At 39.6% G+C, this 19,658-nt stretch overlaps 1 protein-coding gene across 50 annotated transcripts in view; it reads left to right on the forward strand.

Moving 5' to 3' along the window:
• Positions 1-14,473, forward strand: part of fbrsl1 (fibrosin-like 1) — a 584,485-nt gene extending 570,012 nt beyond the window's left edge. For 10 of the 50 annotated variants that reach the window (XM_073952015.1, XM_073952000.1, XM_073952004.1 and 7 more), the window contains 8 exons: positions 4,104-4,175; positions 4,305-4,334; positions 4,438-4,509; positions 5,355-5,487; positions 8,902-8,979; positions 11,049-11,132; positions 11,691-11,952; positions 12,035-14,473. In XM_073952015.1, the coding sequence (XP_073808116.1) occupies positions 4,104-4,175; positions 4,305-4,334; positions 4,438-4,509; positions 5,355-5,487; positions 8,902-8,979; positions 11,049-11,132; positions 11,691-11,952; positions 12,035-13,328 (2,025 nt within the window). In that variant the 3' untranslated portion in view covers positions 13,329-14,473. Of the gene's footprint in view, positions 1-4,103; positions 4,176-4,304; positions 4,335-4,437; positions 4,510-5,354; positions 5,488-8,901; positions 8,986-11,048; positions 11,133-11,690; positions 11,953-12,034 lie in introns of all 50 variants that reach the window. The other 40 variants (XM_073952014.1, XM_073951998.1, XM_073952002.1 and 37 more) reach the window with 7 other exon arrangements.
• Positions 14,474-19,658: the final 5,185 nt, after the last annotated feature.

Here is a 19,658-nt window from a genome sequence, read left to right on the forward strand (position 1 = left end):
TTGGTATCATGACCATATATATAAACTGCTGTATCTATAGTTTTTTAGTCTTCATTAATTTTCAGTTATGCAATTTAACGTTAAAGGGATAGTTCACCCAAATCTGAAATTCGGTCATCATTTATTCTCCATTTACTTGTTCAAAATTACTTTCTTTCTTCTGAACACAAAAGAGAAGATATTTTGAAGTAAAAAAAAAAAATGCTGAAAACCTGCAATTACTGACTTCCAAATTCTTTGTTTTTTTCTATTATGGATGTCAATGGTTACAGATTTTCATCTTCCTTCAAAACATCTTATTTTTTGTTCATTTTGCAACTCCTCTAGAGTTAAATAGTTGAGTTTAAACATTTTTTAATCCATTCAGCTGATTTGCAGGCACTGTTATTATTATGTTAAAAGGTTATATTATAGTTCCAAGCCATATCAGCTTAAAAAAATATCATTTTCTACCTGTATAAGTACACAATGTAGCTGCAGTCAAGCTTTAGGTAGGAAAATGATCAAAACACCAGTGATTTTTTTTTTTTTTTTTTTTTTTTTTTTTTTTTGGCACCAATAGCCTAGAGGTAAAGTGTGCTGACACACACTTACCGGCCACATTTTTTGGTACACCTGTCCAACTGCTCGTTAACAAAATATGCCAATAACATGGCAGCAACTCAATGCATTTAGGTATGTAGACATGGTCAGTACGATCTGCTGCAGTTCAAACTGAGCATCAGAATGGGGAAGAAAGGTGATTTAAGTGACTTTGAATGTGGCAAGGTTGTTGGTGCCAGAAGAGCCGGTCTGACTATTCCAGAAATATATTTCAGAGTGCAAATGCCTTGTTGATGCCAGGGGTCAGAGGAGGTCAGAGGAGAATGGCCAGACTGATTTGAGCTGATAGAAAGGCAACATTAGCTCAAATAATCACTTGTTACAACCGAGGTATGCAGAAGAGCATCTCTGAATGCACAACACGTCGAACCTTAAGTCAGATGGGCTACAGCAGCAGAAGACCACACCGGATGCCAATTCTGACAGCTTAGAAAAATAAACTAAGGCTACAATTTGCACAGGCTCACTAAAATTCGACAATAATAGATGGAAAAACGTTGCCTGGATTGAGTCTCTATTTCTGCTGCGACATTCGGATGGCAGGGTCAGAATTTGGCGTCAACAACAAGAAAACATGGATCCATCCTGTTCTCAAATGGCCTCCACAATTACCAGATCTTAATCTATTACAGTTTATTTGGTATGTGGTGGAACTAGAGATTCATGAAAGGGCTGCCGACAAATCTTTCTGACGTTATCATGTCAATATGGACCAAAATCTGTGAGAAATATTTCTAGTATCTTGTTGAAACTTTGCCTTGAAGGATTAAGTCAGTTCTGGAGCCAAACACTAAGGTGTACCTAATTAAGTGGCCGGTGAGTGTATAGTTCTTAAGCATATCAGCTTTTCCATCTGTCTTAGTACACAATATAACTACTTGAGATCCAAGCTTTAAATAGGAAAATTATCAAAAGTCTGCATATTTTTGAGCGAGATGCTAATGGTTTGATCTGATTCAACAATCTATGCTAAGATAAGCTAAAAGTGCTCCTGTCTGACTCAAAAATCAGCTGATTAAATTAAGAAAAATTGCTAAACTCAACTGTTTAGGAGAGTTGTAAAATTAGTCTTTTTTTAAAGCTGTTCATCCTACAACACGTATAGGATTTAAATTGGGACAGATTTAACATCTCTAAATTAGCTAAAAAAATAAACGTGCCAAAAAAGAAAACATGGCAAGTAACAAATGATCAATTAAAAGTGAACTCCTACACTCCATTAAGGTATTAAAAAGATTGCCAATGTATCTCTGGTATCATTAACATTACATACTCTGCTTTTTGCACCAGGCAGAAATTGGCATGACTGAGAGCCCAGCTTCACCCTACCATTAGTATTCAGGGTGCTCTCAAATCTCGCACAGCTACATTTATACTGCAGACAGAGAAATCTACCACTGCCACTTTCTCCACTAATGGATTATGCAAAGAGGCACAGGCTCAGTAACCTGCTGGAGGCTTTTGTGTTAACTTTAGACTTAGCGATGTGGTCTTGAGCAGAGTGGTTAGCGTGTGTCTCTGCAGTGAATAGGTTACATATCTTTCACTCATTTGGTTTGTAATGGTTTTTACCTGCCACATTTTTTTTAAATAATTCATTATTGTGATATTTACAAGTCAGAAGTAGAGCAAGTCTAAAGTTTTCATTAAGTATGACGTTGATGGTTTGAATTGACTGTTGCCTCCATGAAACTTGGCTGACGTAATGTTTTGTGATGAGTCACATCTTACTTTTCCTATGATGTTTTATTGTGAAACAGGCTGTTTAATTGGCTGGTACGCTTTATTTCATGTCCATAACAGCAATGAATAATGGCATGTGAATTTGCTACTTGATTTTTAAAAGCTGTTTCAAAATATTCAATCAAACAATGCATCAAAAAAAGTACCCAAATTCAGATTTGGATTGGTTGTAGCATTTGCTGGCCTAAAAAAAGTAGATGTTTTTGATACCATGTACACTTCAGTCATTAGCTCATTCAAAAATGCAATGTAATATCTCTTAACAGTGTATGGTTTGAAATAGTAAAGACTTTAGTGGCATGTTGTGTTTTATTAGCTTCAATGCGATCCAATTAAATGCATTTTTGACAAATGGACAAGCTCAAAACACTTTAAACCCTGTTTTTATGTCATTCACTTGACCATATTGGTGAAAACACTTATAATACCACTGCGCTCTAGTTTTCTCTGCACAATGGATTGAAATAGTAGACAATATTTATAATAACAAAACGTAACTCTTTAGCTAAACTGCCTTGGAAAAAAAGTATTCTTAAGGCTCATTCACACCGAATGTGTCTTTGCTTCTTAAAGCATGACACAGTTCTCAAAAATGGGTTTAAAAAAGCGAGGTCCGTGTGACACGACATTAAGAACGTGAGGTATTAATGACAGTAATGGGCCTATCACGCCACATTCACACGTGGCTTCAGTGTCAACGCTTCACTGAAGGCGTGTCTGAAGTTGGGGCTAACACGATCCTCATAGCAGCGTCAGCCAATGAAATTCAGTCAGCAATAGGCCACTGTCTAGCTGGTGTATTTGCATAAAGCGATCTGATTGGCTTGAAAAGTTGAGCTAGTCCCAACTTCTGCAGCGAGCAACGCCTCTGAAGCAGCGCCGACGGGTCCACAATGCAGTTCGGCAATGCCTGACGTCACCCATTCAAAGTGAATGGGAAGCGTTGACGCTGACGCCCCGTGTGAATGGGGCGTTAGACATAGGAAAACAATATGTTGTGATAAGCACATAAAGATAAGTCATGTATCTCAAGATATTCTGGACAAAGCCACAATGAGTACCTTCTCCACCATGATATGATAAGTAAAATATGCCAACTATAAACAGAAGCTCGCAACAATTCCCCTGCCTCCGAGCTCTTCTGATTGGTCCACTGCTTTTGGAACAAATAGTAATGAGCTTCGCTGCACATAAAAGTTGAAGATCTTTCACATCGATCACATGTGCAGGACTTTAAAAGACATGAGACGCAAACATAGTGGTCAAACACATCTGTCCAGCATGTTTACGTTAAATAACAAAAGAAAAGTTGTGCATTGGGGACGAAAAATGCATTCTGTGTGAACCGCTGCTTAAACAGTGGAGACTTCTTTGTCGTTGTTTCATTATTGGGCAACACGGTGGTTAGCACTGTCACCTCACAGCAAGAAAGTCACTGATTCAAGTCCCAGCTGGGTCAGTTGGCATTTCTGTGTGGAGTTTGCATGTTCTCCCCATGCTCGTGTGGATTTCTTCCAGGTGCTCCGGTTTCAATCACAGTCCAAAGACATGCGCTATAGGGGAATTGAATAAACTAAATTGGCCATAGTGTATGTGTATGAATGAGTGTGTATGGATGTTTCCCAGTACGGGGTTGCAGCTGGAACGGCATCCACTGTGTAAAACAAATGCTGGATAAGTTAGCGGTTCATTGCCTGAAAATGAATGTATGAATGTTTCATTATTTGTATCTAAAAAGGTCTTAATCTTCCCTCCAGGCCTCAAACCCTATTGATGTTGCAGCACGACCAGGAACAGTCCCACACACTCTCCTTCAGAAGGACCCAAGGGTAAGCTGTCCACTCTGGAGAAACACTTAAGCCGTTAGAAACGCATCAGGATTGTGATGTTTTCAGCATTTCATGAAGTTGAACTTCTGCCTTTGTCCTTTTCTCTATTTCTTTCTTAACTCCTCACAGATAACAGATCCTTTTAGGACTTCAGTAAGAGTAAGAATCATATTTCCATTCTCTTTCAAATCCCTACATTTTCCACCTTAAATGCCCGTGCCTTTGTGCTAATGCTTTGAAATTTCTTCTGTTCTCATGTCAGAAGCCAGGTAAATGGTGCGCAGTACATGTTCAAATCGCCTGGCAGATCTACCATCATCAGCAGAAGATGAAAGTAAGTTCTCTCAGAAGCCAAGAAAAGATTCTTTCTGAAATATAGTGTAGTCTTTAGTGTAAGTGAAATACAAGAATATGTAGGTGCAAAGTGGAATGTTTCATGCATTAAACATTATTGCTGGGTTCAGGCTACACAATATCAGCTTGATTTTTGGCACAGATCATCTGAATCAAAGTTGTAGTTTTTTCGTAAAAGGGGACATCTCAACAGAAAGACATGTTTAATTTTGTTGTGGACTTTTCACATACTTATTTTCTGATGCCAGTAGAAAACATTCCAATTCATTAGCCATTGTTTCTTTACACTTTTGTTTCCAGAACTCGTTTGTTATTGCCACCTTCTTAGTCATTAAAGATGGCAAGAAATGATTGGCTCTGGAAGAAACATCTTTCTTGCTCATGACATAAAAAGTACTTACGAGTCAAAATAACAATCTCACAGCAAATTTTTGTAAGAGATAAAAAAAATATTGTGTAATAAAAACCTGAAACTAATTAGTAATTTAGTAAACAAACAGAGGAATTTTCTGATATGTACATTTACATGTAATCATTTGGCAGATGCTTTTATCCAAAGGGAGGACCAAAGAAAAATATTTAATACTAAAAAAACAAAACATTTCTAATTAAATAAACATAGTAAATAGAATACAGAGTGTTAATCAGTTTATATTATATTATATTATATTATATTATATTATATTATATTATATTATAATATATTATATTATATTATATTATATTATATTATATTATATTATATTATATTATATTATATGTTTAAATTAAAGTTGCACTGAAAAAAGTCCCTTTGAATTAAATGTTATGTGTGTCCCTCAAAAGCAGATGCACTTGGACCCACATAAACTGGACATGAATGGAAAACTTGATCTGTTCAGCCGTCCTCCTGCTCCAGGTGTATTCCCTGGGTTCCCCTACCCTCATGATCTGGCCAGGCCCCTCTTCTCATCAACAGGTGTGTGGAAAGACAAACTTCTAAAACCAAACTTGTACCTTTTACTCTCTCAATACACACTGCTGATCTTGTTATACACATATCAGTTATGAAAACATGTACACTTGCCAGCCACTTTATTAGGTACACCTTCATAGTACCGGCTTTTAGAATTGTCTTAATCCTTTGTGGCATAGATTGAACAAGGTACCGATTTTGGTCCAATGTATGGCATCATGGCTGACACGATAGCATCACGCAGTTGCTGCAGATTTGTCGGCTGCACATCCATAATGCGAATCTCCCATTCCACCACATCCCAAAGGTGCTCTATTGGATTGAAATCTGGTGACTGTGGAGGCCATTTGAGTACAGTGAACTCATTGTCATGTTCAAGAAAGCAGTCTGAGATAATTAGCACTTTATGACATGGTGTGTTATCCTGCTGTAAGTAGCCATCAGAGGATGGGTACACTGTGGTCATAAAAGAATGAATATGGTCAGCAAAAATGATCGGGTAGGCTGTGGCATTCACACAGTGATCAATTGGTACTAACAAACCAAAAGTGTGCCAAACAAACATCCCCCACACCATTACAGAACCACCAACCTAAACCGTTGATACAAGACAGGATGGATCCATGCTTTCATGTTGTTGATGACAAATTCTGACCCTACTTTCCAGATATAGCAGCAGAAAGAGGCAACGTTTTCTATTGTCCAATTTTATGAGCCTGTGTGAATTGTAGCCTCGGTTTCCTGTTCTTAGCTTTTTTCTTTTTCGACCATTCTCTGCAAACCCTAGAGATGGTTTTGCGTGAAAATCCCAGTAGATCAGCAGTTAGCACCAACAAGCATGCCACATTCAAAGTCAATTAAATCACCTTTCTTCCTCATTCTGATGCCTGGTTTGACCTGCAGCAGATCGTCTTGACCATGTCTACATGCCTAAATGCAATGAGTTGCTGCAATGTGATTGGCTGATTAGTCATTTGCCTTTGACAGGTGTACCTAATAAAGTGGCCGGTCAGTGTTTATATGAAAACAACGTCATACTGACTTAAATTTTGTAGGATGAAAAAGATGACAGGTTAAGAAATAAATCTGCGGTTTCACAACCATTCCTGGAAACAATTCTCTTTTCTTCTGCCGTTATGATCACTGATCACTGATGTGACCACTTTAATTCATTCTGATTGCACAAGAGATTTTGATTTCACTTATAAACTATATTTATAATCCAGTCAAGATACTGCCTTCACAGATTATTTATATCTTATCTTGTAATTTATACTGCAATCTCTTTATTGGTACGGCTGCAATATAATAAAAATGGGTTTGTATGTCTTTTCCTCATAGTCCTTGCTCGCTAATTTGCATGTTGTTATTTTGAACGTTGTCTTGGCTCGACACCCGGGCCACGGGCATGAATATAAATGCTTTTACCTGATATAATTGACTGGTAGCTCTTTGTTGAAGGGCAACACGAGCGTGTCTGCCCTTTAGATTGTAATTATGCAGCATGGTGTCATGAAGCAGCTTGTAATTGGTTTCTTCATTAATGATACACACTAACAAATGACATATAGTTCAGGCTGAATAGACAGTTGACCCTTTCAAATGCAACCTGAACACTCAATCTAAGACATCACTGTCCTTTTTATTGTCCGGGCAACTGCTCCATCCAAACAGCTTATTAGCAGTAGTCCCGACCCAAAACTCACTCCATTGGTTGAGCCAGTCTGATTTCTAGGTCCTGTTTCCACCTGGTATTAACATGCTTTTGAAACCTTTAAATGCATGTTTTATTTCATTCTCACAACACTTCCTGTATCGATCATTTATCATTTTAAGTCGGTAAGCAGAGAGTAGGTTGTTTTTGTGGCAGTTCCAACAAATTCGACCATATAAGGGTTTACACATATATACAAACATACTCCCATACTTTAGATCAGGGGTCACCAATCTCGATCCTGGAGGGCCGGTGTCCCTGCAGGGTTTAGCTCCAACTTGCCTCAACACACCTGCCTGGATGTTTCAAGTATACCTAGTAAGAGCTTGATTAGCTTGTTCAGGTGTGTTTGATTAGGGTTGGAGCTAAAATGTGCAGGACACCGGCCCTCCAGGAACAAGTTTGGTGACCACTGCTCTAGATAAAGCCCAGGCCACACCAAGCCAGCGTCAAAGGCCTAATGGCGACAGAAAAGTCCTTATTGTCATCTTACATCTGCTGCGTCTGGTTCTGTCTGGACCCAAAAGCTGCATGTGAACACACCAAACAGACCACAGCCGACAGAAACAAAAACGTACATTCTGCGCCTACATGTACCTTTCCATAGCCACAAATGGCAGTAGTCTGTATTGTCATTCCACATAGGGAAAATGGAACTAGTGTTGCACATAAATGCTGCGTCCAAATTTGCATAATTCCATACTATATAGTACGCTAAAAACAGTATGTGACCCAAGTAGTATGTCCGAACTCTTAGAATTATATAAAGAGTATGCCAGAGGTACCCAGATGGTGAGATTCTTAAGTGCGCATCCAATGGATGCTACACTATCCCATGAGGCCACACGAGAGAATTCATGAATGTGAGTGAAGCAAAACAACTGACGTGAGTAGGTCACATGATAATGGCAAATGGCAGATGTACTGTAGTATGTCCGAATTCCATTCATATACTCACATTCGTACTATATAGAACGTTCTTTTTTAACAGCCGTGTAGTAAATTGAGATTCAACTTTTGTACCTTTCTCGAGTAATAGGCGTTTTTTTTTTTTTTTGATGCATACTGGTGCATCCTGTACAAATGTAACATTTTTTAAGTATTTCTCTCTCACCAACAAGGGATTCGCTTGTAAAAATATGTCAGAATCTGATAAACGTTTGCAAATCTTTAAAATAAGTAATGAAATTACAGCTGGCTTCTTTGTGTTCCTTCTTGACCTGTGTCATTTGCTTAGTTTTTATTCTCGCACTCTGATTCCTAGCTGTCAATCAGATCACTCTCTTTCACTGACAGCCTGATTTTACATCCTGAAAAATAAAAACTCCCTTCAACATTAGCCCGATGAGAGATGATGTGTAGAAACCACCAAACAAACTAGCCTGATCGATGCTCACTGATAACTAGGTCCACACGGAATCTGCACGCGCAGAATTCAGCAGATTTTCTGCAGATTTTCTCTGCCATTTTCAGCCACCTGTAAAAGTGGTTAAATACATTTCAGACTTGGTTTATACCTTTATCTGCCATCCTCCAGGTGCATCTTAATAGCTGCTGTAAATAGGGCCTCACAGCCAATCTGATCACCCCAAAACTTCTGCATGTACAGTAGGCCTATATAGAAGCGTCTAGTGGTTTGGTTATGATTTAAAACTTTGTCTACAATCACTTTAACTATATGATGATTTTGTCATTTTTAATAGGATCAGGACATCCAGCTGCTTCACCCTACGGACCATCTCCTCACCATGCTGGCTTCCTGCCTCCTAGCCATTTGGCAGGTAAGTGTAAGTAAAGCACCATTTTAAATAGTTCTTGTCTATGTCTGTTTGTACTTTAAGTTTAGTATCCATCTAGTTTTTATTTGAGGCACAGAATGGCACAAATATGATGTTCCTTAGTTGGTAGTTCTGCACACCTACGTGGCACTTCTTTCCACATTTCAAAGTAATTAATATTAGACAACCTAGTTTGGAAATTAAGTTGACAAATGGAAAATACTACACTTCTATCTCTTGTAAAATAAAATTCTGTTCTTGTCGAATATATCTTATTTATGTTAATTGAGTTATTAGTCAGCTCAAAAGTGTCTCCCAAGTGTCTCACATTTTAAGCTTTTCAACCTGTATTCCAGAAAATAATAATGATTAAATTTGCTTGAAAAACATTAAATGGTTTTGTCTATTTTAAACTAGTATGTTTTGTTATTTTTAATTCAAATAATTTAAAAGCTTAGAACTAGATTTAACATAATTAACGAGGACACGTTTTATTATTATTATTATCATCATTCAACAATATACATTGAAATAATAGCCCCTCTGTTTATTTTTATCTGTTTGAGGGAGAGATTTATTCAACACATTTCTAAACATAATAGTTTTAATAACTCAATTCTAATAACTGATTTATTTTATCTTCGCCATGATTACAATAAATAATATTTGACTAGTTTTTTTTTCAAGACACTTCTATTCAGCTTTAAGTGACATTTGAAGGCTTACCTAGGTTAATTAGGTAAACTAGGCAGGTTAGGGTAAGTTACAAGTTATTGTATAAAGATGGTTTGTTTTGGAGACTATCGAAAAAAAAATTAGCCTAAAGGCGCTAATACTTTTGACCTTTAAATGGTTTTTAAAAAAATAAAAACTGCTTTTATTCTTGCTGAAATATAACAAAAAATACTTTCTCCAGAAGAAAAAAAAATTATCAGACATGCTGTGAAAATTTCCTTGCACTGTTAAACATCATTTGGGAAATATTTAAAAAAGAAAAAAATATATGTATATAATTTATTATTTATTATTATGTATTATTAAATAGCTAAATATTTCCCTTCATTTTTGGGTGAGACCATTCTGGCCAAAATTTAATCTTTGTTTCCAACAAGAAAACACAATAAAACTATATTTTACTGTCAGTTCCTTTCTACTGAGCTCTGCCTCATTCAGATAGTTCCCCCACAGTTTCTATCAGATATGTTATTTGAGTTCAATGCTGAATGGTGATTTCACACAGTGAGCTTTCAAGTCAATCCAATTTGAGTTCATAAACACCTGGGGCCCGAAGGAAATGGAAAGAAAATGGGTAAAATGCTGAATTGGGTGCGGTGTTGCGAAGTGGTTAAAGCTCAGGTCTCAGGTTATCTTGTTTCTAAGTCAAGAACTTATCGCTACTGTGCCTGTGAGCAAAGCACTTAACTCCGGGTGGCTCCAAGGGGGGATTGCTCATGTAAATTAGTAAATTGTAAATGTCTGTGGATAAAAGCATTTGCTTAATGCTTGCTTGCTTAAGTACACTGTGGATTAGTCATAAACCCATTTCCAGAGTTCAGGAATGTAAATTCATGTTCCACATTGAAAACAAAGATTTTTTCGTGGGCCACATGTTGTTTGTATTGTATTTAATTTAATTAAAAATATACATAAATGCATGAATTATTTAGGCTCCTTCAGTCCCTAGCACGGTAAGTTAAGACGTAGCATATTTCCAGGGGTGAGAAGATCGAAGATTTTTAGTAGACTGACAGAAATTGCTAGAAGAAATGGGAGACACATGAGTTGTTCTAGCTTTCTTTTAATCACTTTCCACAATGGACATTTCAAAAATGTCCCTAGCAATCATACTTCAATCAGGTAGTTCTCTTTATGCCAGCACCTCTCGAAGCCTAATCCACAGCCAGTGAACACTCTCCAACAGTCTTACAGGGAGAAATAAACAACCCTTAGGGAGTTAGAATAGCAGCAGTAACAGTGACGCAAAAACAAAGCTGGCTTGTAAGAGAAAAGCCGGTTGGAATGGTCGGGCACCTCCGGCCCCGCGTCGCTAATCCCTGTTTGGCATTTTGCAGATCCATTCAGTCGCTCCAGTACCTTTGGCGGCCTCAGCAACCTTTCAAGCAGTGCCTTCGGTGGATTAGGCAACCCAGCCCTCGGTAAGCCCTGGCCCCCGGCCTCTAGCTCGACTCAGTGCAGCACAGCTTAGCTCTAGACCACAGAGAGTGCAGAGGGAATAAAAAGAAGGTGGGAACGAAAGAAAGGCACTTAGCTTTACAGCAAATGCCAAAAGAGAGTTTAGGGAAACAGGAGGAGGCAGGCACTACCACAGACAAGCTTTGCCAAATTTACACCCCAAATTAAACTCACATCCCAACTGGTTTTACATTGTTCTTGCAATCATTAGTTGTTTGCAAAGTAGGATGGAGGGCTCGCCATATCACATTTCCTCCCCCTTCTTCCTTCACTGGCTGAACGGGACGTCTTTTAGTCAAGTTGATTGGACTAAAATAGAATTTTCTCTATGGAACACTTTCCTTTTCATAGCTCTCGACCTTACTGGGTAATTGGTTTGTTTTCTGTTGAGAAGTCTTCAAAAGAAGTTTACTTGTAGAAGAAATGAGTACACCCCATTAACCTTTCAATTTATGTGTACAAAACCCAATAGAACTGGACTGTGATCTGATAAACTGATATTATGTTTCTTGATATTTCAGGGGCCAACAGTGTGTTTGGACCAAAAGAGGGTCCAGGACTGCCGGGACTCAGCAGTCCTCATCATGACACCTGGAATCGGCTGCACCGGACACCACCATCCTTCCCGACCCCTCCACAGTGGCCCAAATCTGTAGATGCAGAGAGAAGCAGCTCAGCAAACAGCCACGACAGAGAGAGGGACCGGGAGCGGGAGAAAGAAAAAGAACGGGAGAGAGAAAAAAGGGACTCTTCAGTTGGGAAAGAAGAGAAGGATAAAGACAGGTTTGTGTTGCTAGATCCATCATCTTTTTTTTTTTTTTTCAAGCATTCTAATAAACTAATAATGGGTTATTTTCTGTTGCAGAGACTCTTTAGATCGTAATAGGCATTCAAACCGCTCCTCTCCTGCTTCTGCTCCGGTTAGCTACCAGATCAGCAGCCTGATCCGCTCAAACAGCCAGAACTCAACAGACTCCGGGAGACATCGCAGTGGCAGTGCTGACCGCAACCGCGAACCTGAAAAAGAACTGTTGGATCGCCAGCGAGATGCAGTCATTTTAGGAGATGTTAAAGTGAAGGAAAGTCGTTCTCCAGGGAAAGAGATAACAGACAGACGTTCCTCAGATGACTCTCTCAAATCCATTCACAGGTCTCCCTCTCCGTACTCGAAAAACATCCTTAGCGATACAGGAATCAAGATGGGTATTCCACAACCGCTACCGATTAAAGAAAATGAGAGAGATAGGAAGGAAACCAGCTCAGGAGATCTGCTTCACAAGGTGAAGAATGACATGAAGATCAAGGAGGAACACAAGGAAGACCAGGATGTTATGGTGGTTGGATCCGAAGCTGCCCCTAAGCCTCAAATCTCTCTACCTTCTCATCAAACCACCCCGATTGTTCATCCCCATCCTGCACTATCCCATCAGCCTCCTCCACCATCTCCTCGCTGCAGTGACCCTCCGTCAATTCATGGAGTCCCCATGCCCCACTCTCTGCCGCTCACACTGAGTGCCATGCATCAAATGGGAAGTCTGAATGCACTTGAACGCACCCGCATGGCACCTTTCATGGGAGTCAGTCCTCTTGCAGCAGGTCGAGACCGCCTTCCTCACCCAGCATTCTCCTGGGATCCTCTTCGGGAAGCTTACAGAAACCTTGACCTGCAGAGGCGCATGGACTTCCAGCTTCGCTCTGAGCCTGGACATCGCTTTCCTGGTGTCTATGATCCAGAACGGCCCTATCGGGATCGAGAGCCACATGAGTACTCTCACCACGAACATCTGCTGGAAGTTCGACGAGAACAAGAAAGACTGAGGCAACAAGCTGAAGAAAGGGAACGGTTGCATTTACGAGAAGAACTTGATCGGGCCAGGCTTCACCAACTTCATCAATCACCCATCGAAGGACACTTACCCCACATGCCACCATTTATGTCACACCTCGGTGGGATGCCTTACCCAAGGCTTAGCCCTTCAACAGGACATAATGGACTTCTTAACCGAACACCACCAACAGCAGCACTAAGTGCCCCTCCACCTCTGGTACCCTCTGGTGCTGCCAGACCGGCATCTCCAAGACGGACTACGCCAATCACCACCCAGGACCCTCGGGAATACTCACCATCACGCAACCCCAAGGAAGTGGAGGCACGGTAACACACTAGGAAGGAAAATGCCTCACTTAAGTTGGACACAGGCAACATGCACTTATTTTCACACAAAGTAGAGTAAATGATATGTCATGTGTAATTTGTACAAAGATTTGTATCTTGAAACAAGCACATCAACTGGCTTTTTTAATTGATTGGATTAGGAGCAAAAAGGAGTTGGTAGCTTCAGCTCTTGCTAGCTCCAAACATAAAACAAAATACCAACCAGAAATTTGATATTAATATATTAATCTAATGCCTTTTCAGTTTTTCATGTGAAAAGACATTCAAAAATTTGTTTGTACATTTCCTATCCTTCATGTACAGACATGTTTTTTTTATGTATTTGCGTTAAGTTTCATTCGTTCCTTGCCTTGTATTTATCCTAGTGAGCTGCTGGATATGGATGTCTACAGTACATATCTGAATTGGTATGATCTCACTGTTTGACAGCTGATTTGCTCTATGGTACCTGGAAATATTCAGTGCTGACCATGTACAAAGTTACATTTTTTTTTTTTTTTTTTTTGCTTGATTTATTTTGAGATATGCAGACAAATATGTATTACAATGTTCTTGTTTGTTTTATGTAAAGTTTAAAGATATTGTAAATATCTTGTTGATATTACTTGGAGCGAAATGACATTGTACATTTGTTAGGCTTTTTAAATGTTTCTAAAAAACATTGAAATGAAACAGAACCACTTCCAGGTTGAAAACCATGGTGACGGAACTGTCCAATCAGAGGAGAAGACTCAGTTGCGGGTGTGGTCATGGTGATGCAATCTATGCAAAGAGGATTAAGAGAGTTCTGAATGGATGGTTATCAAAATGGAGTTCTAAAAGGAGAACCTGGATAACTGTTATTCATTTGTCCAATGAAGAGCCAATGAAACAAACCGCTATTAACTTCCGGGTCATAAAGGAACTGCTTTAGCAGTAAACAGTTCTCCAGCCACAAAAACCTGGACATCTGACAAACGTATTGGAATGGTTTGGGTGGCAATAGACTCTTTCTGTCGACCTTGTGGTGTTGTGCAGTTGTTTTTCTTAGACTCTTGTATACAAAACGAGTAGAGCTTTAGGCGTGAAAAAAATGAACATTCATGGTTTAAAAAATGTATGGAATAAAGGTTGGACCTTATATCTGCATACCTGTTTGCTGCTTAATTCTGGTCTACAGTATTGACTTACTGAACAGTGTAAGAATGGGTGATTCTCACCAAGAAATGTGAGCGAAAAAGAAACAAATATTGCATACATTTTTGTAACATGATGGCACATTGTTGGAAAATAATTTTTATTCTCATTACTAGAAAACAGTAACAGATATAATGCTGTCTGGACACAATGAATTATTTTTAAATAAATTCTATTATTCATTTTATTGTTAACTAATACTTGGGAGGCACATCAGATCTCGTGCTACGAGATCTCGCCACACGAGATTTGACTGGTCCCGTGAGAACGCCATAGTCTCTGGCGATAACCTCGACATTAGTACCAAATCGGTTATTTTCTTTTGACACCCAAATCACTGGCTTTGAACCAGGAAAAGTGTTTCTTAAGTAGCAGCAAAACATTGCTGGGTTAGAACTGCTTGTGTCAAGGGCTGAGGGCAGGGTTACCTTGTCCAACAAGATGAGCAGAAGCTATTTTGAGTGTCATTTTCGAGATAGCATCAGAACATAATGCTGTGCGAACATTTCCCTTATATTCCCCTTTTTATAAAATGTACAGTGCTCTGCATGAATATATTATTAATTCATATTAATGATAAATAATATTAGTGAGAAAAGGGGTTTTATTGCCCATTTCCACTGAGTGGTACGCTACGCTTTTATGGTCGTTTCCACTGTCAAAAGGTACATAAAAGCGAGCTGCACTGTACCCTTTCTAAATGATAACAAATGGCGGAGCCAGATGTGCAGCTGAACACGATTGGTTTACAGAGATGAGTCACTTGCTCATGCAAAAGACAGTAGAATAAAAACAAAGGAATCGCTATTTTTAAAGACACAGCCGAGACATTACACTGTAATAATATATACATATAAAAATGAGCCTTGGATGACCCGAGCTTAAACAAACCTTGTTGTCATCTTGATAAACAGGAACAAAGCCAAGGAGAACAGCAGAATCTACCTTGTGCCCCAAAGATGTTAACAAGGCCGTCTAATGCGTGAGCAGTTTCACTTTTTCAAGAGAGCTCTTGTGCGCGTCTATATTTGAAATAACGAACATCTTGAGCTGATAACGTGCGCATGATTATGGAAGTGCTTCTGACATTCGATCCTTTCAGAAACAGACGAAAGCAAGAGTGACAGGTAAAAAAATCACATTTTGGACTATTATAAACTCTGAATGAGAGAATTACTTTCTAATAAGAGGTTACTTGTGCTGGTAAAGATTAAAGATGCAGATGAGGAGTTTGCACTGACTATAGGCTATATGCTGTGTGTTGTTTTTCAACTCAAATAAGGACTAATCTATGCTGTGTGCAGTTTTTGTAGTATCGAGCTAACTTGTTAAACAAAGTTCGACAGCGGAACCACACCTCACTTTGTCTTCTTAACCAATCACCTACTACCTGAATAATTATTTAAGGCAGACCAGCCTTCTAGCACTTTTCTTCTCTTTCTCTCAAACCCACCCTCCCTCCCTCTATTTCCTTGCTTCCCATTAACAATCCTATAACCCTCTCTTTACTCCAAGGTTGATTAGGGGGGGTCAAACACTCTACCAAAATATTACAGAGATGGTACCCCCACTGTGAGTCTCTGGGCAACATTGTAATATGCCCGATCAACATACCTACCTGCTCACTGTTCATCCTCTTACTTCCCTTCCCCTTCATCCCACTGTTCCCTTACCATCCCTTTCATCCCTAAAGCAGGTCGCACACCAGAAGCGCTGCTCGGCGCCGCGACACGGCGCGTACATGACAGATTAAAGTATCGCACACCAGACGCGCACATTCGAATGATATTTAACATGAAACTAATCAGATGGCGCTCTGTGGCGCGGCTGAAAAATGAACTGCGTCCTGAGCCGTCGCCGGGCGCCGCCGACAGCCGCCGACTTGCGGTGCCGGTGTGTGTATCCTGATAGAAACCTATGTTTAGAATTCTAAAATACATGGCGCTGCGCGGCGCGCGGCCGAGTGGTGCTTCTGGTGTGCGACCTGCTTAAGTCTCTAAAACAGTCAAGCACACAAGTCTAGCTCAAAGTGTGGCATGGTCCATGCTGGTAGCGCATATATATATATATATATATATATATATATATATATATATATATATATATATATATATATATATATATATATATATAAATGCGCTACCAGCATGGATATATTTATACAACAGTTCGGTCTGGTTCTCAAATCTGATTGGCTGATAGCCGTGCGATATTCTGCAATATCAGAACTCCTACAGCCTCTTTAACCTTTGTGTATTACTCCGCCCACCTACAGCCAGCAAAAAGCAGACACTACAGATCTAAATTTTAAAAGATGCTTGCTCAACTGTTTAACTGCCAGCTTATGATTTGAATCCGAAAGAAAGTTGTTCCTCGTACAAAAGGGTTTTTGAGACTCTCCATGTTTGATTTTGTTTTTATATACACAATTATGCCGTCAAACTGTTGTATAAACGCAATATCACAACACTCGTACTAGTGCAATATGGCTGTATATCGGCACTGGTGGGGGCACTAACGCATGCCTCCCACCAGTGCCGATATACAGCCATATCGCACTGTTACTCGTGTGATATTGCTCATATATATATATATATATATATATATATATATATATTATTGCAGACGTTACAGTAGGCTATTTTGCACATTCATTGATCTGCAGTTATAATCAAATCATGTTCATAGAAAGGTTAGTAATAAACATTTATACGCAATTATTTATGTGTATAAAGCATCTGTTTTGTGAGAAGGGCTTCTCATATGACATGTGAACGACCCAAACAGCTTTACATTGACATGTTCTCGATCAAGAATGAAAATGACAGAAACTTTCTGTCGGGTTGCGTATCAAACTTAAGCCTGATAAAGGTGACTCGGACCGACCCGTACCGTACCATACTGTACCACTCAGTGGACTCTTTAAGTTAAAGTCCCAAATCGCTTTTTACAACAACCTAAAAAGAAAGTAAATGATTAATTATTGGGAGTTGATTTGTTGTCAACCGATGGAGACAAGATAGGACATGCAAATGATATTGTCACTGCATTAACAGGCTGAACTCATTCTCCACAGCCACTATTTCCGATATTTTCACATTAGAGAATGTTTATGTCAGCTGTGCTGTACAGAGTAGGCTGAGAGCGGTGATGGGACAAGTCTGCAACACTGTATTGATTTTCTGCAAGTGCAGCTTTTGAGTGTTTGTGTTGCAGGTAACTGGTATTGACTCTGAGGCTAGTGCCGTATTGACCTGCGGTCTGGACTCATTAATGGGAGTGACGCCTGCTAATGAGGCATGGATCAAGAAGGCAAGGAAGAAGTAAACGAAAGTGAAAAAGCGGAGACCACAGGTTGTCTGTCCAGCAAATAAGATGACCTGAGCTTTACTGTCCCTCTAGTATTGACCAAGTCCCTCTATCTGTGTCCGTCTTTGTGACTTGTGATTTCATTCTCCTGCTCTCTCTGTCTTTCTTCTCCCCAACTGACAAACAATTCATCCTCATAACCATCCTTAACTGGCTCCATCTGGCATGCCACGCTCGGCCTGCCCTCGGTCCCGGCCCTCACCTCAAGTAATGGCAGCGTGCGTCAGGCAGTGTGCAGTCATTAGTGATGTTATTGAGAATCGATGGTCTCCCCGCTGCGTCTGGCAGCCTATCTGGACATGCTGCTTCAGAGAGCTCCGTCGCTGGAGAGAGAGAGAGATAGACGGACTGGGAAAGCTGCCGTGAGGTGTATTGGAAAGAGAGTTAAATCGGGATCCGTTTCAATTTGGCCATGCTGTAATTGAGAGGGTTATTCCATAGACACTGAGCATCTGTGCCTCCCTGGCCCTCTGCTGTCTCCCTCTAATCAGCTAGTTAGCACTAACCAGACCCAGACCTTACACAGAAACTACATGTCAAATCTTCACGTCTACATTTTACTACGTTTTTTTTCCTGTCTTTTCAATTTGTGTCTGTCTATCTATCTATCTATCTATCTATCTATCTATCTATCTATCTATCTATCTATCTATCTATCTGTCTGTATGTCTGTCTGTCTGTCTGTCTGTCTGTCTGTCTGTCTGTCTGTCTGTCTGTCTATTAGTCTACCTATCTATATATCTATCAATCTGTCTGTCTATCTATTTGTCCATCCGTCTTTGTCCATCTATCAGTCTGTATACCTATCAGTCTGCCTATCTATCGGTTGGTCTGTCTGTCTGTCTATCTATTAGTCTACCTACAATATCTATATATTTATCAATCTGTCTGTCTATCTATTTGTCCATCCGTCTTTGTCCATCTATCAGTCTGTATACCTATCAGTCTGCCTATCTATCGGTTGGTCTGTCTGTCTGTCTATCTATTAGTCTACCTACAATATCTATATATTTATCAATCTGTCTGTCTATCTATCTGTCCATCCATCCGTCCGTCTTAGTCCATCTATCAGTCTTTATACCTATCAGTCTGCCTATCTGTCTGTCTGTCTGTCTGTCTGTCAGTCAGTCAGTCAGTCAGTCAGTCAGTCAGTCAGTCTGTCTGTCTATCTATCTGTCTGTCTGTATATCTATCTATCTATTAGTCTACCTATCTATATATCTATCAATCTGTCTGTCTATCTATCTATCTACCTTCCTATCTATCTGTCTGTCCATCCGTCTGTCTTTGTCCATCTATCAGTCTGTATACCTATCAGTCTGCCTGTCTATCTATCTATCTATCTATCTATCTATCTATCTATCTATCTATCTATCTATCTATCTATCTATCTATCTGTCTGTCTGTCTGTCTGTCTGTCTGTCTGTCTGTCTGTCTGTCTGTCTGTCTGTCTGTCTGTCTGTCTGTATATCTATCTATCTATTAGTCTACCTATCTATATATCTATCAATCTGTCTGTCTATCTATCTGCCTACCTATCTATCTGTCCGTCCATCCGTCCGTCTTTGTCCATCTATCAGTCTGTATACCTATCAGTCTGCCTATCTATATATCTATCTGTCTATCTATCTATCAGTCTGCCTATCTGTCTATCTGTCTGTCTATCCATCCATCCGTCTATCCGTCTGTCTGGCAACTGGTCATCTGGCTGTAAAGCAGCCTGATTTTAAAAATAGCTCCTTATTCAAACATTATTCGTTAGCACCAT

This window comes from Danio rerio, chromosome 5, assembly GCF_049306965.1.
Source record: "Danio rerio strain Tuebingen ecotype United States chromosome 5, GRCz12tu, whole genome shotgun sequence".
In the NCBI taxonomy this organism is placed as follows: Eukaryota; Metazoa; Chordata; class Actinopteri; order Cypriniformes; family Danionidae; genus Danio; species Danio rerio.